Raw genomic sequence first — 24,278 nt, forward strand, 5'->3', positions numbered from 1 at the left:
TGCAGTCCAGAAGCAGAACTCGTTTATTTGAAAAAATTACTATGTATTGAAAATATACATTAGAGATTATTACAGACTTCAGTAACATTCCCCTCCCCCACCGCAAAAGTAGAAATATCTGCTTGCTATGCTAATGCCATAGGTAAATTCAAACCAAAAGAAAATTATCATCAGTCTCCTGCCCTCACACACTAGAGGTGAAGGGAGAAAGGTCAAACTTGTGTCTGTCAGTAGGAATTTAGCAAGTCCCAGTCTTCCATAGCCAGACACACGTACTTCTGCTTGGAAGACTGCGAAGAGCTGTTCTGCTCCAGCTCAGAACCCTCGAAAGCTCTCTTCTTGCACTTCTTTGACTCCTGGCTCAAGGCAGCATCATGCTTCAACAGTGGCCCGTGGCAGTCTGGAGCTTTTTCTCTATAGAACTGGAGTTTTCCAGAAGAGTTCATGTGGGTATCTGCCAGGGGACATTTCCTTGAGGCTTCTGTGAGAGCTTGCTTCTGATCTGTAAGAATATCAGAGGGGTGGGTGACAAGTTTTCTGAGCTGGTAGGCCAAGGCTTGCAAGTCTGGGGAGCTGTTCAAGTCAAAGGTCCCAGGGTGGTCTGGGCCAAGTGCCCTGTGAAGAAGCAGTGGCAGACGTACTAGCAGAGGGGAAGCATGGCTCTTACTGGGCTCTAAGTGAGTCTGAACAAAAACCTGGGATTCAGTTTTCTCAGCTTTCTAAGAATATAAGTGAAATAATGTATACAAAGTATAGACACAGTCTAAAACCTCAAAATTGTTAGCTCTTTTTTGTTCCGCCCCTTTAAAACCTGGACCTGACTCTAGCTACTGTGAGATGTCCCTGTGGCACAACTCCAGCAACAATCTTAACAATCTCACCCTGTAGTTTATGTCCTAGGATTCTTGTTTTGCAATCTTTGTTTCCTTCAGTTTATCACCTAAGTATTGTCTGAAATGACAAAATATATGCAACATAAAATTATCATTTTAGGGCAGGAGAGAAGGCTCAGTGGTTAAGGGTACAGCCTGCTCTTGCAGAGGACCCAGGTTTGGTTCCCAGCACCCACATGGTGGTTAACAACGATCCTTCACTTAGTTTCAGGGAATCTAACACCCTCTTCTGGCCTCCACAGGCATTGTACAACATGAGTGCACTTGCATGCAGGCAGAACACACACACACACACACACACACACACACACACACACACGAAATTTAAAAAAAAAAATTAATTTTTTACCATTTTAACCTATCTCCAGAACTTTTATTTTTTTCAGTGCTGAGGATAGAACCCAGGGCTTTGTACATCCAAGGCAAGCATTTTATCACTGAGTTACATTCCTATCCGTACCCCTCCAGAATACTTTATTATTATAATTATATGTTTGTGTGTCTGATGCCCACATGTGGAACTAGAAGACAACTTTTGGGAGTAGTTCCCTCCTTCCACTATGGGATCCAGGGATTAAACTCAGGGTATCAAACTTGCATGGTAAGAACTATAACCTGATGAGCTGTCTCATGAACCCAAAGAACTTTTTACCTTCTAACTTTATCTGTAACTATTAAGTACTTCAAGGTTCATGTGTCAAAATGTCCTTACTTTGAAAGACTGAATCATATTCTACTGCATGTAAATACTACATTCGGTTTATCTAGTCTTCTGTTAAAGAGTATTTGGGTTACATTCTTTTCTCTACTTTTTTTCCTAGTGCTTGAGATTGAATCCAGGGCCTCACACATGCCAGGCAAGGCCTTGACCACCGAATATACATCTAGCCCTGCTTTCATCTGCTGGCTACATTTCACTTCGTTTTAATCTTCTGTGCTCCACTTACTCTTGTGCCACTGCAATTCTTTGGGAGGAGAATGCAAATAAATAATTATAAAAAACAACCTTCCCGTGGTGTACCTACGTTGAAAAGACTATTCATCTTGGTGATAATAAATCAATGCTATTAGGTGTTTCCCACAAAGAGGCTGATTGTTTTACAAAAACCCACTGGCTGTGGTGGCACATGCCTTTAGTCCCAGCACTTGGGAGAAGAGGCAGGCGGGTCTCTGTGAGTTTGGGGACAGCCTGGTCTACATGCGAGTTCCAGACCAGCTGGAAGACTGTGTCTCAAAAAAAAAAACACTAAACAAGAGAAAAAGTGTGCGCCCCGCCCCACAAAAAGAGAATTTCTCACAGAAGTACTGAGCTGCTTTCCGAGACCCCGCATCTTTCCGTTGCCGCACAGCTTCCACAGTCACTCGCTCCCACTGCAAAACGATCTGAAAGATTGAACCAAACAAAAACTTGCTTTTAATCGCAAACCTTTCTTGTCCTCCCTTGCTTCTTTTCCTTCTTTCTACTTTTTTCTTTAGCCTGGGGAATCAAACCCAGAGCCTTGCACGTGCTGGGCAAACACTCTACACCTCTGAGCTCCATTCCTACCTCCTTTGTTCCTTTTCCTGAAACACAAACTTGTGTGGTAAATTTTATTTTAGATGACTGGTGATAAAAATAAGAATCAAGCTGGGCGTGGTGGCGCCCACCTTTAATCCCAGCACTCAGGAGGCAGAGGCAGGCAGATCTTTGTGAGTTTGAGGCCAGCCTGGTCTACATAGTGAGTTCCAGGACAGCTGGGGCTACAGGGAGACCCTGTCTCAAAAAAAAAAAAAAAAAGTATCAAGCTAGTCTGGATGCAGTAAATATGCCCAATCTATGTCTGTATGACTCAGACAAAGTCTGCTAAGCCTACTCCCTGCCTATTTCCACTCTTATTCCTGTTAGAAATAAACCGCACATCTTTAAACTAAACACTAAAATCTAAAACCTTAGTCTTAATATTTTTCACACATCCTGAGATCCTTCTCATGCCTTAAAATACATCGACAATGACTCAACTTTCCTATGTATGCAGAATGCTCACATTTCATATTCTCACAGCACTTCAGATTCTATTCTTAACTGCTACAGATCTATTTTATTATAAGTTATGCTAATTATAAGTTACGCTAATTCCTTAAGAAATGTGACTGAGTATAAACTATAACTGAATAAAAGGCAAATAATCATTTCAATAAATATGGGTGACAAGAACTTTGTATTTAATTATTTCTCACTAGGATGCAATGAAATGATCACATGATCATTAAAGTTAGAGAAAACATTTGCAGGATACAGAGCAGTTCAAGAGTCTAAGAGCACACATCTAGCCAGACATGGTGGTGCACACCTGTAATTCCAGAACTTGTGAGGTTGAGGCAGGAAAACTGAAAATTTGAGGCCAACCTGAGATACAAAGCAAGACTTAGATACAAACAACAAAACCACCAACCACAGAGCACTTAGAGCAGCTTCCACATTCACCAGAGGACCCTTAGCTACTGATTTAATTTCTGAGTCTCAATTTCTTCGTCTGTAAAATAGGGATTAGTAATAGTATTTCACGGGACTATTACAAGGATTGCATCAAGAGTTTATCACAGTATCTGCCACACCAGACAGCACTTGGTATATATTAGTTGTGGACCCTCCAATAAGATTTCCTGGTTATGGAAAATGGGAACCAATCTAATGGAAAGCCATGAAGGACTAAACGAACCTGATGAGTTTAGTTGGAAAAAGAGAAACAGTCCTTCCACTAACAGAAACAGGGTGGGCCAGTTGAGAATGTAGAAGGAAACTAGTCTGGAAGAGCTGAATTTGAGGTGCCAGACAGAGACTTGTGGACAATATTTGTGAATGCAACTGATTTCTGATGGATTAGAGTCATAGTTTTAAAAAACATTTATTTTTATGTGTATGAGTGTTTTGCCTGCATGTATGTAAGTGCACCACGTGCTGCCTGGTGCCCACAGAGGCCAGAAGAGGGTGTCAGACTCCCTGGAACTGGAGTTATGGATGGTTGTTGGTCATCATGTGAGTGCTGGGACCCAAAGTTGGGTTTCCTGTAAGAGCAGCCAGTGCTCTTAGCCACTGAGCCATCTCTCTAGCCCCGGATTAGAGTCATCCCTGAAAAGAGAATTTTAAAACCTGGAGGAACCTAAGATTACCAGGGGGAATGAAGGTATAAAAGAGAAAAGGGAAAATGAGCTAAGAGAGAAAAACCCCAAGGCATGTATGTTTACATCTATCACAGAGTCAAGAAAGGTAGAGACTAAGGCTATTTACCAGCTTCCAGAACAGTGGAGGCTAGACTGCAGCGGGAGGCAAAGAGGTGGGAGAACCAAGAACAGGACACAGTACACAGCTGCACTTGGGGCTGAGGAACACACTAGCATATGGATAACTGATGTCCATATACCGAGGGTGATGGTGAGAATGTGGTGGTAGGGAAGGAGGCTGAAGGCCTTTAGGACTAGGACTGAGAGAAAAACAAACAAGGGATTATCAGTGACATAAAGTGGCAGTTGTTTCTCTCAGAGGAGGGAAGTGGAGAAATTTTGAGATGGAGAAGTGGGCCTCTGTTAGGCATACTGACTCTTCTGTATCATCTGATGAGATCAGGAGAGTGGGTCAGGCTGGACCAGTTCCTGCAATGGATGAGCAGAAGGTCAGGGAAAGCACTGCTGGCAAGTTCTGCAGGCCAGCTGAAGTGAAGGTAGGAAACTACAGTGGCCCACTCAACTTGTGTTTAAGGCCATACTGCTAGGTCTGTGATTCGATTCTTACCAAGCCCTCTAAGAGAATTCTTAGTTTTTGCATTTTACAGATGAAAAAAATAAAGGCTCAAACTTACCTTAGTCATATAGCTACTGATGAGGCAGATCTAAATTCCATAATTAGGCAGTCTCTGATTCTACAATTTAAGCCCTTTCTACCATCTAACTTGTTACCAAACTGCATCAGGCCTTGGCAAGCCCACCCACATCTGCCCAAGTCCACTAGATGCTAGGACTCAACCAGGGCTATACTCAGGCAATAAATTCACTATGCATGGTCTAGAGCAAACCTGAAGTGCTTCTCAAACACTGATTCACTAGTCTTCCTTCTTAACTATAGGGAAGTGATGTTATAATCAGGCAGCTGGACAGGCCCACCATCATGCTTTATGGCTCGAAGTCAAAGAGGGGCCCAGGACAAAATCCTCCAGGTCTCTACCAGGAAACACCTATTAAGTGTCTGAGGAGAAGGAACCCCAGATAGGCAAGCTGGTATCTATTTGCATCACCCTACTTGGTTACCTTCTGACTTTCTATTTAGGGCTATACTTCACTATTCTGGGAAAGGACATTAACAAGTCAAGAGAAGGCTGGAGAGATGGCACTTGCTGTTCTTCTGAAAGTAGGGTTCAGTTCCCAGCACTCTGTAACTTCAGTTCTAGGGATGCCCTCTTCTGGCCTCTTCAGTCACCAGGCATGCATGTGCACATACACACATGCAGGCACATACTCAATACACGTAACGATAAAAATAAATAAATCTTAAAAAAAGAGAGAGTAAAAGTTAAGTTCTCTCAGTGGCAGAACTCAGTGAGAAAGACCAAAAAGAGACTCCTCACTAAGGCTCTGGGAGGAAAGCAAAGAGCCCAAGAGGGAAGGAAAAGCCAGATCTGAACCCTTCACAGTGTGACACCAGAGTTTATTTTTATCTCTTTCTGGTATAGCACATTGTACGAGAATCTGTCCTGAAGTTAGGGCAGACTGGTTTGTTTCTTCTTTTTTGTATAGAAAACCTGAATTCTCTTATTTCCCAAGTCATTTGGCATGTTCTCCTAAGTCCTCTAGGGATGAGGGCAAACCTATCAACCAGAGCAGGAAAGTATTAAAGTCTGAAATCCAGTATTAATTCCTCAAGTAAATGGGTAACAGACGATCAGCATCTCTGATTTGAGGTGAAGTTCATAATTTAGCCTAAGAATATCAAGAAGATTGTTTATTCAGTGTATTGGATAAGGTATCTACAATTAAAATGAAAAGTTGTAATAACTGTACCTGGTCAGCCCAGCCCTCTGTTTTGCAGTTACTGTGATCAAATTCCTTCAAAGGCACTTTGGAGTGAACAAGGCCTATGTATGCCTGGAGCTTGTCCTTGATGGCTTTGACATCCTAGTGAGGGAGAAACACCAGAGACATGAGTACATTTTTCCAAATCTTACTTGCTTTCAGTAGCAAATGGCCACCATAAATTAGGTTGGTGGTACATACCTGTAATTCCAATACTCAAAAGGCTGAGGCAGGAGGATCATGAGTTCTAGGCTAGCCTAGGCTGCTACATAGTAAAACGAAAATACCCAGACTAGCTGGGTATGATGGTACATGCCTGAGATTCCAGTATTCAGTAAGCTAAGGCAGGAGGATTGCTTTGAATATGAGGCTAACCTGGGCTACACAATGAGCAAAAGGTTAGCAGGACTATGTAGCAACACTGTATCTCAAAAAAACAAAATAAGACTATAATAAATACCAGCTGCTTCTAAACACCAATTAACAGAAGCAAAGTACCAAATCACAAGTCTGGAAAAATGAAAAAAAAAAAAATCAAAAGCCTTACCTTTAGTCCTGTCCCAGAGATATCTAAGCAGTTTAGTTTTCTAAAAGAAAATAAGTATCCAATTCCAGCATCTGTGATCTCAGGGTTACCTATATGTCAAAAACAAGGCAGTTTTCTGTCATGATATAACTGTTGGTAAAATGCCAACGTAAGCTGAGGAGAAGAAAATTCAGGCTAGGATAAACTATAAATTTGTCTTGTATCAAAAAATTTTCAAGGGTACTTGGACACATAGGGGCTATCACTATTCTTACTAAATCTTGTTTTTCTAAAACTTTTCTTATATAGTACCTTCCCACATCAGCATGTTGCTTTAGCCATTTCTCTAGGATGTAATAAGCACAGTGCCAGGGACATAACAGATGCTCAAAACACATTTAATGAATTAATAGATCTCCTTGGGAGGTAGGTTAGAGAACTTGGTGTTATCCTTATTTTACAGAGACCAAAAATCAAAGTCCTGAGCCTTTGTTAAATAAGTTGCCCCAGGGCACAAAACTGCTAGTAAAAAATAGCAGAGCAAGCTAGGCCCTGACCTCACCCCTGGGACTTATACTCATTGTGAACCATACTACCCTACCACAGATTCACTGGACACTCAAGTTGGTGACTTCCTACCACTGGAGTCAATAGAGTCTGGTAATCTTTTTTCTTTTCTTTTTTTTAGTATTTTTGAGACAGGATCTTCCTGTAGCCCCAACTGGCCTGGTACTCACTATGTAGACCAGGCCAGCCTCGAACTCACAGAGATCCGCCTGCCTTTGCCTCCTGAGTGCTGGGATTAAAGGCATGGACCACCACGCCCAGCAAGTCTGGTTAATCTTGAGTAAGTTAGCATAGTTATGGATTTCTCATTTTTTTAAACAGGTGATGAAAAGAATCCAGCTGATAGACACCGTGGACCAGAGACTCAAAGACAGTAGGGCCAAATACCCTTTATGTGTGCTCTTAATATGACAGAAGAGCCCTGTCTGCACACTGAGTGCATGGGCCATCTGAAAGGACTTTTCCTGCCCTACAGGAATTGCTGGTATGTTGCAAAAAGCATTGGGCCAGAAGTCAAGACCATCTGGTTTTATTTAGTGCTTTTCTGTCACTAGGTTGCTATGGCCCTTAGAAAGGTCAGCTTTCCTTTTATCACCTCTAAAACACCTCTAAAATGAAGGGGATGATGATCTCTAGAATGGTTCTTTCAACACTAATAATCTGTATCTGCTAATAAACTTACAGGATAGGTCTAACAGTGCTAGGTTCTCCAGGCCTTTTTTCATCACTCTCACTGGGGCTGTCATTTTCCTCACGCCAGCATCTGATAAGCAATTATCCTTCAGGTGGAGCTGAGTTACACTGGGAAACAAAGTCCATAAATACATCACTTAAGTACAGTTTGAGAACATGCTCTGAAACATTTCATTAAAAAAAAAATATCAGTATCTCTAAATATTGCAAAAGTCCGTTATGTCCTAGCTACTTTCTACTGCTGTGATAAAACACTGACCAAAACCAACTTAGGAAGAAAAGGGTTTATTTCATTTATTCTTCCAACTGGCCTTCCACCATTAAGGGAAGCCTGAGCAGGAACTCAAGGTAGGAGCTGAAGCAGAGACCAGAGACCATGAAGAAACCTGCTTACAGGCTTGCTCCTCAAACCTATGCCAAGCCTCATTTTTTCTTTCAAAAATTTTATTATTTTATGTGTTATGAGTATTCTGCCTGCATGTATGTAACTGTACCAATGCCTGTGGAGGCAAGAAGATGGCATTGGATTCCCCCCTGGAACTGGAGTAATAGATGGTTGTTAGCCACCATGTGGGTGCTAGGAACTAAAGTCGGGTCCTCTGAAGAGTAGCCAGTACTCTTAACCATTGAGCCATTTCTCCAGCCCCTTGGCCTTATACAACCCAAGATCACATGCCCAGGGGTGGCACACCCACAGTAGCAGGACCTCTGATATTTATCACTCAACAATCAAGAAAATGCTCACAGACAAGACCACAGGACAATGATAAAGGAAGTTCCCCACTCAGGGTCCTTCCCTTGTCATATTGACAAGCAAAGCACCATGACACCATTCAAATCTCACCAAATTGTTCTATTTTGAAATGCCCTTTTCTGCTGTTGCTGGTCTTGAAAAAAAAATACATTTATTTGTGTGTGTGTGTATATGTGTACGTACATGTGCTGTGGTACACATGTGGATGTCAGAGGACAACTTGTGGGAGGGAGTCAGTTCTCCCATCATGTAGGTCTGACAACTCAGGTTGTCAGTCTGGCAGCAAGCACCTTCATCCAATGAGCCAGCTCACTAGCTCACTTTTTTAAAAAATATTTTATTATTTTTATTTTGTGAGTGTATTGCCTGCATGTATGTCAGTGCACCCGTGTCGTGCAATGCCTTGGAGGTCAGAAGAGGGCGTCAGATTCCCCTGGAACTGGAGTTAAGAATGGTTCATGGCAGCCATGTGGGTGTGGGAATGGAACCTGGGTCCTCTGCAAGAGCAGTCAGCTCTTAACCACTGAGCCATCTCTCCAGCCCCCTAGTTCAAACTTTTTATCTCTTGCTAGAATAAACTAGAACTGGACAGTTTTTCCACCCAGATGATTTCCAGGATTACATGCTAAATAAAGTTTATTCAGAAAAGAGAACAAAGGTTTATCCAATCTACAGGGCTTATACCAAGTGCACAGAGGCTAAGAATATTTTAGCCTATAACAAGTAAACACGGGAAAGGAAAGTAACTGGCATTCTTTTAAGATGATCCCATTGGATCATCCTTTAAAAATAAAACAATCATCTACAAGTGATGGCAGGCCAGTACCTGGACAGGGCCTCATTGGTGAGATGCTCTAGAAGTTCATGTTCGTCTCCAAGCTTGCAACAGGAAAGATCCAGGCAGGTCAGCTCCCGGAAAGACTTAATTTCCTCAAGTTTTTCTGAAATCACCAGATACCTGTGCAGTGCGGAGAGCAATCAGTAGCTTTTCTTCCTAGTCTTTTAAAACTTTCAATTTGTGTTTCTGTGCCACAACTAACATGCTTTCACCCAAGAGTAAGAGATGATAAGCACACTTCACTGATGACTGTCTCACAAGGGCTGGACTAATTAGTAAATGGCTCAAAAGACTTTGTACACAATGGTGGAATATTTTGAATAAACAGAAGTATATGACACAGGCAAATCACAAGAGAAAACATCTGTTTTGGCATTAGACAGACCTTGGAGTTAGTTGGGGTTTCATCTGCGAAGTTCCAAGCTTAGCATATTCAAAATTTCAATTACTCACTTGTTTTGAGAAAGGATCTTACTCTATAGTCCAGGCTGGCTTCAAACACACAGTTAAGCCTCCCTGCCTCAACCTCCAAGTGCTGGAATTACAGGCATGAATCACCATACCTAGCAAGTTGCTTTTTATCTGATACTATGTTATATAGTAATATGAAAATTAAAACAAGACCAAGAAGTCTAGGTTTTAATCTATATACCCTCAAAAGTACCTCAAGAGCTATCTTGCAGATCACAGTTCCTTCTCAAACACAAGCCCATCCATACCGCAAGGCCTCTGTTACCTTAACCACTCCAAAAGTATGTGGCAGCATGACTCTCATTTAGATGGTTATTAAGACAAACCATGAACACTGGCACACCTTGCCAAGTTGCTATCAGGAAGCATCAGGGAGGTCCCTGAAGAGGAAAAGGAGATCAAAATGGCATTCCACAACCCAGCTGGGCTCTGCCCTGCCTTCTTGTTGTTCATCTATTTCTAATGAGGTCAGCGGGAAAAAATGAAAGAGATCAGGTGTGACAGGAACAGGAGGGAAGCGATTCCAAAGATACTAGGGAAACTAACCGGCGAGAGCATCTGCTTCTTGTCTACTTTCCTCTTGGAGGCCTGGAAATTTCTACAGCAGGAGGGTATACTAGTATCGGTGGGATTATAAAGAGTCTACATCTCTTTTAGTCAGCAGAATAACAATTGCCAAAAACAGGATGGATAATCAGAGAGCAAGAGACAGGATGGAACTCTTTTCTTCCTATATCCAACCAAAATTAGAGGCACTCAAACTGATCACTGGCCTGCCTAGTAAGTACAGATGGCTTGAGATACTGGTACCTTTTTTAAATTGCAAAATCTAAGCTGCCTGGAGAGGGAGCTCAGCTGGGTACAGAAGACTTACTTAACTCAGATGCAATTTAATTGTACTGTAAATCAACCATTTTCCACCCTCCAACCACGGTGTTGGAGTGTGTTAATGGGGTTTAGGAGATTACTGGCATTAGAGAAAGGAAAATACACATTCTTTGATCAATTACCAAAAGATTTTTAGTAATTCTGAAGTAAGGGTTATCTGTGAGGGACATACTACTCTGTAATGTGATTAATATTATAGAATTCAAGGCCAAGGACCAACATTCTAGGCCACAGGCAATACTGGATGCCAATCTAGGACATAAAGCTCCAGATTCTTGTAACTAGTTTTCCATATTGACCTCTGAAGGATCAGAACAGTATAGTAGAGACATAAGAAACACACTTTAGTGCCTGAGCTTGAATTAAAAAATAAAAATTATTAGGAAGAGGAGTCAGTTCTCTTCTTCCACCTTTATGTAGTTCCAGGGATTGAACTCAGGTTGTCAGGCCTGTATCATAGGGTGGCAAACACCTTTACCTGCTGAGTCATTCAGCCAGCCCAGCTTTGAATTCTAACAGCCTTAATTATTAGTTGCCTAATCACTTAACCCCTTGGACCTTCAATTTTTTCCAGTTTCTGCATACAATTATTTCTTTCCAGAATTATTAAGGAAAACAAACATTTAAGAAGTACATGACAGCCTATAGCCCTCCACGCTTTATATGGTAGTTACTACTACTTCAGTAATATAGGGTGATGTTTTAGGGACAATATACTTGTGCTGGAACCACCAGCGGGACTGACAATCACTAGAGTTTCAGTACAAGAGAGGAGATTTTGTAGGGCTGGACCCAGCTGCAGGGACACTGGCTTCTCCTGGCAGAATGCTTGATGGCTTAATGCCAAGACAGAAAGTGCTCTCAACTACCAGATTCCTTATTTTCAATTACTTTCTCGAGGTCCTTGCTTCTGGCTTGACCCCTTTTGTAATGGTACAACCTCTGCTGCTGCAGCTTCAGCCCTGAATTGCAAACACAAGCCCACATCTCCTGTCCTCTTATGTGACCCTGAGGAGTTAGAAAAAGAGGGGGAAGCTGGGCATGGTGGTGCACACCTTTAGTCCCAGCACTCAGGAGGCAGGTGGATCTCTGTGAGTTCAAGGCCAGCCTGGTCTACATAGTGAGTTTCAGGGCAGCTGGGGCTACAGGGAGACCCTGTCTCAAAAAAAAAGAAGAGAGGGTTTGGGGGTTGGAGAGATGGGTCAGTGGTTAAGAACACTGGCTGCTCTTGCAGAAGACGCAGGTTCAGTTCCCAGCACTTGCCTGATAGCTGTTACTCCAGTTCCAGGGGATCCAATGCCCTCTTTTGGTCTCTATGGGCATTGTACAACATGGGTACAATTTAAATATATGAAGGCAATACACTCATACACATAAAAATAAATATAAAAAATTTTAAAAGAGGGTTTTGATCAAAACTAAAAATTTACTGTACCTGAATAAAAATAAAAACACTCCATCTAGGCATGGTAGGGAGGCAGAGCCAGGAGGATCTCTGTGAGTTCAAAGCCAGCCAGTTTATATAGTGAGTTCTAGAACAGTCAGGGCTACACAGTGAGGACCTGTTTCAAAACAAAAACAACCAATCCAAAAGATTATGCTGAAAAATGTTTGCTGTATTTAAAAAAATTATACCTAGGCGTGATGGTGCAAGCCTTTAATATCAGCACTGTGGAGGCAGAAGCAGGTAGATTTCTGTGAGATTGAGGCCAGCCTGGCCTACATAGCCAGTTCCAGGCAAGCTGGGACTAAGGGAGACCTGATTCAAAAATCAAAACAACAAAATATAAACGTAATACATGATCCTAGGGAAAAATGGGGGGTGGGGAGGTTAAGAAACTACAGAAAGTAAAAAGAAAATAAAACCAATTGCAATCTATGTAGACATTATAGGGTTTTCTTTAAATAAATATTTAAAGCCAGGTATAGTGGTGCACGCCTTTAATCCCAGCACTTGGGAGGCAGAGGCAGGAAGATCCCTGAGTTGATGCCAGCTGATGCCAGCCTGGTCTACGTAGTGAGTTCCAGGTCAGCTGGGGCTACAGGGAGACCCTGTCTCAAAAAGAACAACAAAAAATTAAAAGCCCCAAATTTAGAGTTAGAAAGGAAAAAAAAAAAAAAAAATAAAGTCATTCCAAACTTCTTTGTGTTCAATCCCCCAAACCACAAAAATGATTAATAATGTTTTAGCAGGGCATGGTGGCACACTCCTTTAGTCCCAGCATTTGGGAAGTGGAGGCAGAGGCAGGCAGGTCTCTGAGTCTGAGGCACGCTTGGTCTCCTTAGTGAGAGATCTTGTTTCAAACACCACCACCACCAAGAATAATTAATATTTTATTTTTAATTTTTAAATTATTTTTATTTTTGTATGTGTATGAGTGTTTTTTCTACATGTAGGTAGGTACACCAGTGTTATGCAATGACTGTGGAGGCCAGAAGAGGGCACTGGATCCCTGGAACTAGTTATAGATGGTTATTAGCTACCAGGCAGGTGCTGGGAATTGAACCTAGGTCCTCTGCAAGAGCAGTCAATGCTCTTAACTGCTAAGCCATCTCTCCAGTTCCTAGTAATGTTTTTAAAAATAGAGTCCAGGGACCAGAGAGATGGCTCAGTGGTTAAGAGTACTTCTTCCTCTTACAGTGAACTTGAGCCTGATTCCCAGCACCCATTTGAGAAGTTCACAACTGCCTGTAATTCTTGCTCTAGGAGGATCTGACATCTCTGGTCTCCACTGGCAACAGTACTCACATGCACATATTCCCAAACAAACCCATACACATAGATATAATTAAAAAATAAAAATCTTTAAAAACAGGATCTGGCCAGCAAGATGGTCAAGTGGGTAAAGTACTTGCTGCACAAGTCTGGCAACATAATTCAATCCCCAGGACTCATATAAAAGTGGAAGGAAAGAACCAACTCCATAAACTGTCCTCTGACCTCCATATATGGGCCGTTCTACACACATACCATGGCATGCATGTACCTGCACCTACACAGACACACACAGTCCTTAAAAAGAAATTTATTTTTATTCTGTGTGTTTTGCCTGCATGTATGTAAGTGCACCCTGTGTGTGTAATGTCCTTGGAGGTCAAAAGAGGGTGTCAGATCCCCTGGAGCTGGAGTTAAGGATGGTTATTAGCTGCCATATTGGTGCTGGGAACTGAACTAGGTCCTCTGCAAGACCAGCCAGTGCTCTTAACCGCTGAGCCATCTATCCAGCAAAAGTTGTTTGTTTTTAATGTCCATTTGCCTAAAGTATTTTTTTTAAAATTTCAGAGTTTTGCTTTGTCTAGTCTGGTGGTACTGGCTATGTAGTCTGCCATGAACTCACTTCAGTCCTTCTGTCTCCACCTCCAAGTGCTGGGATTACAGGCCTAAATCACTATGCCTGGATTTATGCTTTTTATTTCATTTATTACATTATGAACATTTTGCCACATCATTTAAATGACCTTGGCATATTATCTTAAAGCTACTTAATACTTCATTTCACTACTGTACCATAATTTGCTTAACAAGTTCCCTATTAAATGTCTGCCTTTCAGCTTCCCATTGCCACAAACAGTACAATGATGAACACTGTCATTAGAGATTGGACTAGATCTGCTTTTTGAGATAAGATTTTATTATGTAGCCAAAATGTCCATGAACCTTCTGCCTCAGCCTTGTGAGTGCTAGGTGACAGGTGTGCGCCTTGGCCCACAAGAGAGATGTTTGCTTCAGCTCCTCCATTTGCCTGGAGCTTGAGAGTAAGAGGAGAAGCAAGGTTGGCTCCTACTAACTGTGTGACTCTGTTTGGAAGAGCCACCTCCTTGGAACCACATTTTCCCTTAAGACAGACCCTGCCTCCTAAGGTGCTCACCAGGCCTGGCTGACGTAGTCTTCATAAGTGGAATTATGGACAAATATGGTGGCACATGCCTGCCATCTCAGTCAAGAGGAAAAATCAGGAAGATTATCTGAGTTTGAGGCCAGCTGGAATATACAGTGAGCTGCAAGCAAGCCAGGCCTTCAGATTAAGACCCCATTTAAAACCCAAAGAAACAAAGAAACAAATAAGATCAATACGGTGAATGATGGGTTGAAAAAATGGTGTGGATGTTTTTAGGGCTCTCAATACATATTCCAAACCACTTTCCAGAATGCTGCAGAACTTATTTTATTATTTTGATACTGGGGTTATTACATTAATTTATGTACTCATCAAATGTGAATAAAAGTGCCATTATTATCACACTATCATCAGTCAGAGCACAGAATATGGATAAATAGCAAGCATGGAAAATAGAATACCAGTAGTAGAGACTCCATTCTTAAATGCATAAAAACGGGCATTTGAGAATGATTGCTGTGGTGAGATTATAAATTTATTTTTTGAGACAGGTTTCCCTGTAGTCCCAGCAATTTGGAGCTCACTAAGTAGACCAAGAAGGCCTTGATCTCACAGAGATAAGCCTATCATCTCTGCCTCCCAAGTGTTGGGATTAAAGGTGTGCACCACCATGCCTGGCTAGATTATAAAAAGCTTAATATTAGATTTATGTGTTTCCCAAATATGTATTGTTTTTATAAAATAATTTTAAAACAAGACATACATAATTCTGTTTTTCAGTGTTCTAATTTTTCTACAGTAAACAAATAACTTAGAAGTGAAAATGAAGGGCTTGGGGCTGGAGACATGGCTTGGCAGTTAAGAGCACTGGCTGCTCTTGTAGAGAACCCAGGTTCAGTTGCTAGTACCCATATGTTGGCTAACAACCATATGTAACTCCACTTCTAGGGGACTCATTGCCTCTTCTGGCCTCGGCAGGCACTGCACACATGTGCTGCACTTATATACATGTAGGCAAAAGGCTCAAACACATAAAAATAAATAAATCCCAAGAAACCTTTTTTAAACAAAGGCATGGGGCAGGGCAAGGGAGGCTGAGGCAGGAGACTGACAGTGTGAGGCCAGCCTGGGCACAGAAAAAGATCCTATTAAAAGATGGAAGGGGTGGTGTGGTGGCTTATGCCTTTAATCCCAGCACTCTGGAGGCAGAGGCAGGTGGATCTCTGAGTTCAAGGCCAGCCTGGTCTACATGGTGAGTTCCAGGACAGCTGGGGTTACAGGGAGACCCTGTCTCAAAAAGACAGAAAAAAACAAAAAATAAAATAAAATGGAAGAAAGAAGGGGAGGGAATAAAATATATAATAAATAAATTGGCTTTGTCATTAAAGCAAGTTAAATTCTTTCCTTCTACTGACAGTAGCCCTGTGTCCTGCCTTGACTGACTATAACACAGAGCTTTCAGGAGATGCACTCAGTTTATGGTTCTGTTATCTGGCTTTTTGAAAGTATTTGATGTAGGGTAAAATCATTAATTCTATGAGTCAATTAAATTTAAACTAGTTACCTTTTCCTTCATCTTTTTAAGAGTGTAAGAATTTTAGCTTATATATTCTGGTTTTTATTGCTTTCTCTTTTTATCACATATTTTTGGTTTACTTTCCTTTATAGGTTTGTACATCTTAATAGTAAAATGGTGGGCTAGGGATATGGCTCAGTTAAAAGGGCTTAACATACACAAGGTCCTGGGATGGATCTTCAGTAAAACACACCACACACAGAATCAAATAAACTGCTATTCATTTTCTAATCATAAAAAATTCAGATGATAGCTGAGCATGATGGCACACGCCTTTAATCCCAGCACTTGGGAGGCAGAGGCAGGTGGATCTCTGTGAGTTCAAGGCCTAGTGAGTTCCAAGCCTGTTGGGGCTACAGGGAAATCTTGTCTCAAAAAGACACACACACACAAAAAAGTCCATAATACTAATTATAAATGATTTTCAAATTATGTGAAGAAAGCAAGGTGCATGGATGGATGAAACACATAGCTGTGTGTAATACAGGAAAGCTACAAAACACGTAAATGTACAGAACATCTCTGGAATAACAAAAAATAGCTAACAGTTGTTTATGGGAAAAGACATAGGAGAGGAGAAAGAGAAGTTTTATACTTGTCTGTGCTCATGTTTGAACAGTTTGCCATGGTCACTTTTACTATTTTACTTTTTTAAAACTAGGAGATGTAAGCCGGCGTGGTGGCACACACCTTTAATCCCAGCACTCGGGAGGCAGAGGCAGGCGGATCATTGAGTTCAAAGCCAGCCTGGTCTACACAGTGAGTTCAGGTCAGCTGGGACTACAGGGAGACCCTGACCATGCAGGGGTGCACAACAGACAGGGGGCCACAAGAGGAGATTGGCACATCCCACAGTGGGAAGGTTAAATTATAGTGGCATACTTTGAATAAATACAAAAAAGTACATGACCAAAAGTAAATCAGTTACAAGAGAAAAAGGTTGCTTTATAAGGGACAGGCTTTGGCACTGGAATCTTATCTGAAACTTCCCAAACTTTAGGATATTTGAAATTTTAATCACTTGTTCTTTTAGTGTTACTTTTTAACCTAACAGTATCTAGTGAAACAGGATCAAGAGTTCTTAGTATTGATCTTCACATTCCCAAGGACATATGATGAGATATTTGGCAGATTACACCTTGTCTTCCATATACTCTTATGAGTTGGCTCCAAGGGGGCATGGGGAGGAGGAGGAGGACAGTAGGAGCAATCTAGCAACACCCCATCTCAAAAGAGGACATCACAAAGTTGATTTCAAAGTATTTTCTATATATTGGAAAAGCTGTGGTAACCAACCTAATCCTTACAAAACATTTTAAAAATAAGGGTGTTATCTGGGAGATGAGGAAAGACTGATTTTTTTAAAAAAATTTATTATTTTTTTATGTGTACGAGTGTGTTGCCAGCATGTAGGTAAGTGCACTTGTGTTGTGCAATGCCCACGGAGGACAGAAGAGGCTGTCGGATCCCCTGGAACTGGAGTTACCGACAGTTGTTAGCTGCCATGTGGGTGCTGGGATTTGAACCCAGGTCTTAACCACTGAGCCATCTCTCCGGCCCAATTTTTTTCCTTTTTTTTTTTTTTCAATAAAATGGCCTGTACTTTGCATGTGGAAGCTCTAAATTGAAGTACTATTTAATGGTAGAACTCATGAGCCCACTAAGCCCCAGGGCTTGACAGGATAAACATATCCAATAAAGAGCTCACCATCCTAATGAGAATACCCACCTGTTTCGCAAGCACAGTGAGCAAAGCACCAGACTTCCATAGGCCTCAGTGAATTTCTGTAAAGCCCTCAGCCCTGCACCTGGCTCTGTGAATTTCTGTCTGGCTTCAGCAGCAGAAAACAGCTTTTCAGCAATCTGCTCAGGAAAGCCAATGAGGGAATCAATGTGATCAACATTGTCAGATATGAATCCTAGAACGAGGCTAAAGAGGGATTTGGCAGAGTACCGCAGATTCCCCTCGCGCGTGTATGTGAAGATGAAGTGATCAGTCTTCTCTTTCTGGGCAGTGTCGTCTTCCCTGTTCATGCACAGCTCCACAGAAAAGCCTTTTGGAAATAGTCTGAAAGGCCGGGGCTTCTGTAGGTTGTTCCTGACACCATCCAGAGCCAGATTGACCATATGTAGCTGCCCATTTTCTCGAACGTAGATGGGTCCTGGGTCCAGGTGGGTTTCTGAGTTGAGGTAGTAAGCCATTGCCTTGGTTGCAACTGTAAAAGCAAGGCATATGGAAGCAAATCCAATTAAAATGTCACCTGTAATAGGAAACTTCATCTTGCTATGCCCACAGCTTTATGAGCTTTTGCTGGAAAGAAAAGCTTACCAGTTGTTGAGACTTTAGTACTTGAGGATGCTTCTATTGTCATTACCTAAAATGCCCCCTTTTTCCCTTTTCTTACCTATTTGGTGATATACTCTTCTTTCAGAACCTCAAACTCAAATTTCCTTTCTCAGTTGCTCTAAAGTTATCAAAAATGTTAACAATTCTTTTACAAGTAGATTCATGGCAGCACAGTTTATATTAACAAAGCAATTAGAACACTAAATGTTCAAAATTGGAGCATTATTAAATAAATTATTCTATAATTTATTATTGAATAAAAGTTTATACACACCATGGACTATTATGAAGCCATTAAAACTGTAGAATTAAAAAAAAAAAGTTTATTCACAGAAAAAAAGGTTGAAATAAGCAACATGTAACTCCCCTGCTAACTTGGCACCTCGCACCACTTGTTACACACAGCTCACTGTTCTATTGATTGGTTCCTGGGCCTGCCTTTGCTGCTTTGCATACCAAGAGAAAGAAAGCAAGTTCAATTCATCCAGACATTAACAGTGTCCAAGTAGACAGTTATGAGAGCTAAAGTTTACTAGTTCACTAAACTTTATGTAAACCACAAGCAACAGGATGTTTTGAATCTACAAATAAAGGCCTTCATTACAAAAGCTAAATAAAATTATTATACTCCTTGAAGGCACCACCTCTGTTCAGGTTCTGTTAGAGTACTCTGAGGTAAGTCAGAAAACAAAAGTATTTCTGCAATCATGTTGGTGACATTACACACCCAAGAATTAATTGGGAAAAAAAATACATGATTTTTTGAGTAACAAATTTCAAAATATACAAGACTTTGCTGTTAAGTAAAACGAAGGCATCTGATTACTGTTTCTTCAACTATAAAGGTGAAGGGAAGTAAAATTTAATATATGTCTGATATTATTCTGCAAAGATAATGAAATTATCCCTAAAAGACTTCAGTTGACTTTTAGACTGAGCCAACTCAGTTTCTGCATCAACGCAGGGCTACAATGTGGCTCTGAAGCCACTTAGAGGAGTCAGCAAACAATTAAGTCAATAACAAAAATGCTGAGTCTCTGGAGATCAAACAATGGTCCTGTTTGTGAAAATCACTACTATCCATGTTTCTCCCAAGGATAATTATATGTATAAAGCACATCAGAGAAAAAGGCCCAACCTTGCCCTGGAGCCACACTCTTCCCTGCTCATCTACGCCTACTCTGTGGCCTGCTATCTACATGGATAAAATGGCCACTCTATCTTAACCCAGTACACTTGGCTTGGTTTACTGATTCTGGTTGTAGCAACCTTCTATGCCTCCCTGACCTAGCTATTTCCTAGTCATCATTAACACTCAGCTCAGCCATCACTTACCCTTCTCCTGGGAAACTTCCCCAACCCCTGTACCAATCCATGCCTGTCTAGTTTTCCCAAAGCACCCAGGGTTTCTTTTTACACAGCACTTAGCACCATGTACTATGCTCACTTGTTACTGTACCGAGAGTTATGAGCTCTTGGAAGGCAAGGCACATGGTGCCTAGTACTGAGTAAGCACTCAACAGATATTTACTGAACTGAATCAGACCTCAAAGGGGCAGATTTAGTGCTCTGAGCTGAAGGCCTGCTGACATTGTTGCTAGGAGCCAGCTCCTCTTCCAAGCAACAGCTACAGGCGCCTCCCCCACTTGCCAGACCCTTCTGTAGGTGGTAGAAGCAGATGATGGGGTATACTGGTACCACCAGCGGGAAAACAAAACAACTAAAATTATAACCAGTTTTTAAAAAAGTCCTGTCATAGTGCCAGCTCTTATATGTAATCCAAACTCTTCTCTTGCCAACATTCAGTGTCTGCTGCTGAAGACCGTCTCCCTCTTTCTAAGTGCTTCTTTCAGGGGTATTTGGCTTCTTCAACCTCATAGACCTTAATCCTGACAGGAGAAAAAGGAGATCTTCTGCAGTCTGTATCTGAGACTGCTCAGAGTCCTACTCTACCTGAACATCAGAAAATAGTTATCAAGTAACAGCCTCCAAAGAAACTATGTGACAGAGAGAGACGTTCCAAAAGAAAAAAAAAGAAAAAAAAAAACCTCAAAAACAAACAAACAAACAAAAAAAACGAACAAATGAGTGAAAGACAGTATTTTTATTTTTTTGTTTTTTTTGAAACAGGGTCTCCCTGGAGCCCCAGCTGTCCTGGAATTCACTATGTAGACCACGCTGGCCTTGAACTCAAAGAGATTCGCCTGCCTCTGCCTCCCACTAGGATTAAAGGTGTTTGCCACCATGTCCGGCTACAGTATTTTTATTTTATATCACCATTTCAGACTGGCCTGATACTCACTATGTAGTCCAGGCTGGTCTCAAACTCAAGATCCTCCTGCCACAACTTTCCCAGTGCTGGGATTACAGGCATGACCCACCATGCCTAGCTGAATGACCTAATTTCAACAGTAGAAAGGCAAATCTTACGGACAATATCATAATGGATGGACACACTATGATGTCAGAGAGAGAGAGAGAGAGAATATGAATCCAGGTTCTGCACATCTGCATTGATTTTAATCCTCATTTCCAACAGTTACATGAATTTTGGAGTAAAATGGATAGATGACTGGATGACTACTTCCCATGAAAATGGGAAAAGTGTGATTCTACCCAGTAGAGGGCACAAGCAGGCTGGGAGCAGAATTCAGATGCTAATCCCTATTCAACCCCAAATTTTGGACGGTTTACCTTCCAATCATTTTTTAAGCACACAGTTATGACTATCATAACTATTATATCTTTGGACTACCACACCAAATGCTATTCATCATACCCCCTCCCCCTCCCTCCCTGTAGCCCCAGCTGGCCTGGAATACACTATGTAGACCAGGCTAACCTCCACCTCCACCTCCACCTGCCTCCTGGGTGCTGGGATTAAAGGCATGTAGTACACGCCTGGTGCTATTCTCACATTCATTCTTCTCTCTCGTTTTTTTGAAACAGGGTCTCCCTGTAGCCCCACCTGGTCTGGAACTTGCTATGCAGATCAGGCTGGCCTCTGCCTTGGCCTCCAGAGTGCTGGGATTAAATGTATGTGCCACTACACTGGGCTGAGATTCTCTTTTTGAATGACAAAAAAATTCAGTATTTCCTTAAGAGTAAATGTACATCACTTGTCCAGACAGTATCTAAGATATCTCTTTCTTCATGTACGGCATTTGAGGGAACTAACCTCAGTTTAGGGAATCATGGTAACCTTTGGTTTAACAACCTGCATTCTCCCAATAAGGCACTTCTTGAAGTTTGTACAGTATTATAAAATGATCTAAGGATTAAATGAATGTTTGAACTTTCAACTTTAGGAACCATAAAGTCAAGATGATTCTACACAAAGCTTCTGTAATGGGCATTGCTTGCTCCTGGGCTACTGTTCATGGTGGCAGATTACAAACTGACCCCTAAGAGACAGGGCCTGTTCCAGAAATGGGGAAAAAAAAACAAAAACCAACTCCTACAAACTGGTAAATTAAGAAAATAAGTACCTGCAATAACAATACTGTTCGGTGAGATCTGTAGTAGCTACATTATATATTAGAGTAACAGAGTGACACGCTGTGTAATGGGTCTCCTAGCTTACTACAGAGAAGCAGCTTTGTAACATACATAACAGCATACACTACGGTACAATAGTGCATGTACCACAAGCCAGCTAAAGCTACCACAAAACATATCATTTCTTCAAATAAATGAAACATAACCTTGGTACATTAAAAATTCAGTTCTATACAGCTTCTTTGAATGAGGCAAGATATATAACTGACAATTAAACATGGCAGTTTTTTAAACTTTAAAGCTAGTTTCCAAGAAAAAAACATAATTATATCAGTCAGGTGAAGGGGGAGGGGCACAACAGGGTAATAGTATTGAAACTGTGAGCTGAGCCTGACTGATTTGAAGAGAAAAAAGAAAGCCAGGTGTGGTGGCTCACACCTCATACCTCCCAACACTCAAGAATTTAAAAAGGATTACTGTGAATTTTAGGTTAGCCTGGGCAACAAAGTGAGTACCAGGCCAGCCAAGGCTACATAGCAAGACCCTGTTTCAGAGAGAGAGAGAGAGAGAGAGAGAGAGAGAGAGAGAACACCTAACCTTAATAGATAAACAATCCTCCCTAAGAATAATAAATAGGTTACAGTAATGATTGATGATACCAGATATGATAGCTACATTTATTAGATACCTATCAGCTGCCAAGCACTGTGTTAGGTACTACAAAAAATGATGTCATGTAACCAACCAATCCTATGAGGTCGGTATTGCCACTTAACAGATGAAGAGGCTCAGAGAAATGAAGTAACTTCTTAAGGATCAGAGCTAGTAAGTGGCACAGCCAGAATTCAATTCAAAGCTCAAGATCTTTCTACTGCATGCTGCTGTATCGCAAGCCTAAAATTATGACAACAGCCTTAAAGATGTTTTGAAAATGCTAGAAATTAATCTCACCTACCTGTTGGATCTGTCCGGTATTCACTGGCTCAAGCTGTGGGGTTTAGAAAGATATTTTTTAAAAGAGAAAAAACAGTGGGCATGCGAGGAAAGAGTGGGTGGGAACAGAGTCAGGGCTGACTTGGGGATGAGGCCGTCCTTCTCCCTGCCAGGGTTCTCAGAAATCCGCCATATCCACACACTAGAAAAACATCTGTCAACCGATGACCGTCAAGACTGCAGACACCTTTGGATGATTTGAAAATGCAATACTAAAAACTGTTTTCCTAAAATAGGAACCCGAACTAGTTCTAAACTACCTAACCACCAACAATCCACCTTCATTGTTCTGTCACCGCCATTATTCAGTTCAGTTCTTCACTACTTCTTTTTTCCTGTAACTTGCACTTCCCTAACCTGCCTGCTCCCCTAAGCCGCAGAAACTCGTGTCACACACCCAGCTCCCTATTTTCCCCCCAGAGCGACCTAATCTCTCCCACATCCTGATACTTTTACTCACTCCACAGCGCCTCACACAAAATCTAATTCCCATCCCCCAAATCCTAGCCTCTCTCTTCACCACTCCCAGCTCCTCTGCCCCTCCTCCACTCCCAGCTCAGGCCCTTCCCAGCCCCCCAGAAATGAGACTTGCGACCCCCAGACCCAACCCCACCGCCACCTGCCTCCCCGCCCCGCCCTTTCCAGCCCCCATCCCTTCTGTCCCTCACCATCCATTCTTTCCTTCCTCTCACCCTCGGAGCTGCCCCTGGGCCCTAATCTCTCCATCTCTTCCCGTTTTGCGTCCCCAACCTTCAGAATCGCCTTCTTTCCCACCGCGCGCTGCCCAACTTATTTCTTCCCGGCCCCCAGGCCCCACACTTTCCCTATTCCGGTCCTTTCCTCTGTGCACCCCTCAAATCCTTCTCTGCTTCCCAGGACTCCAACCCAAGCTCCTCCCCAAGTCCACCAAGCTAATTTACTCCGTCTCTCGCCCGAACCCCAATTCTCACAAGCTCCCTGAGCCCCCGGCACGCCGCCGACCCCACCCTCGAGTACCCACCTCGCACACCCTTACATCTGCATCCTCGCACCTCGGCTCGGCGAGCTCCACCTCGTCCCTCGGGCCTTCCCCTCCCCCAGTCCTACACCCCGCCCCCGCCCCCACGCCCGGTCGGAGGCGCAGCGAGCTGCCCAGCCCGCGGCCGCCACCTACCTGTGCCCCTGCCCGGGGCAGCGAGCGGCCGCACCTCGCTGGCCGCTCCTTTCTCCAGAGCACGGCTGACCAGGAAGCGGCCCGGCACCCGGGTCACAAAGCTGGTGTGGGTGGGACACCAGAGACTGGCAAGAGGGCGGGGCTGGGGGCTACCTGGTGTAGTGGGACCGCGGGACCAGCGGGGCAGGGGAAAGCTCGG

General features: G+C 42.3%; 1 protein-coding gene across 4 annotated transcripts; it reads right to left on the reverse strand.

Moving 5' to 3' along the window:
• Positions 1–24,272, reverse strand: Lrrc42 (leucine rich repeat containing 42). Of its 4 annotated transcripts, none has more exons than XM_008833005.3 (9): positions 24,080–24,272; positions 22,889–22,921; positions 17,818–18,304; positions 9,303–9,434; positions 7,712–7,830; positions 6,484–6,572; positions 5,925–6,038; positions 2,192–2,276; positions 1–502 (listed from the first exon to the last, which is right to left on the reverse strand). In XM_008833005.3, exons 3-9 carry the CDS (start codon positions 18,288–18,290, stop codon positions 228–230), a joined length of 1,287 nt encoding a protein of 428 aa, XP_008831227.1. In that variant the 5' UTR covers positions 18,291–18,304; positions 22,889–22,921; positions 24,080–24,272; the 3' UTR covers positions 1–227. The 4 variants fall into 4 exon arrangements, with proteins under 4 accessions (XP_008831227.1, XP_008831230.1, XP_008831228.1 ...); XM_008833008.3 differs by lacking the exon at positions 24,080–24,272 and adding an exon at positions 23,927–23,994; XM_008833006.3 differs by lacking the exon at positions 22,889–22,921.
• Between the last annotated feature and the right edge of the window lie 6 nt (positions 24,273–24,278).

Source organism: Nannospalax galili, unplaced genomic scaffold, assembly GCF_000622305.1.
Source record: "Nannospalax galili isolate Female #2095 unplaced genomic scaffold, S.galili_v1.0 scaffold356, whole genome shotgun sequence".
NCBI classification, from domain to species: domain Eukaryota; kingdom Metazoa; phylum Chordata; class Mammalia; order Rodentia; family Spalacidae; genus Nannospalax; species Nannospalax galili.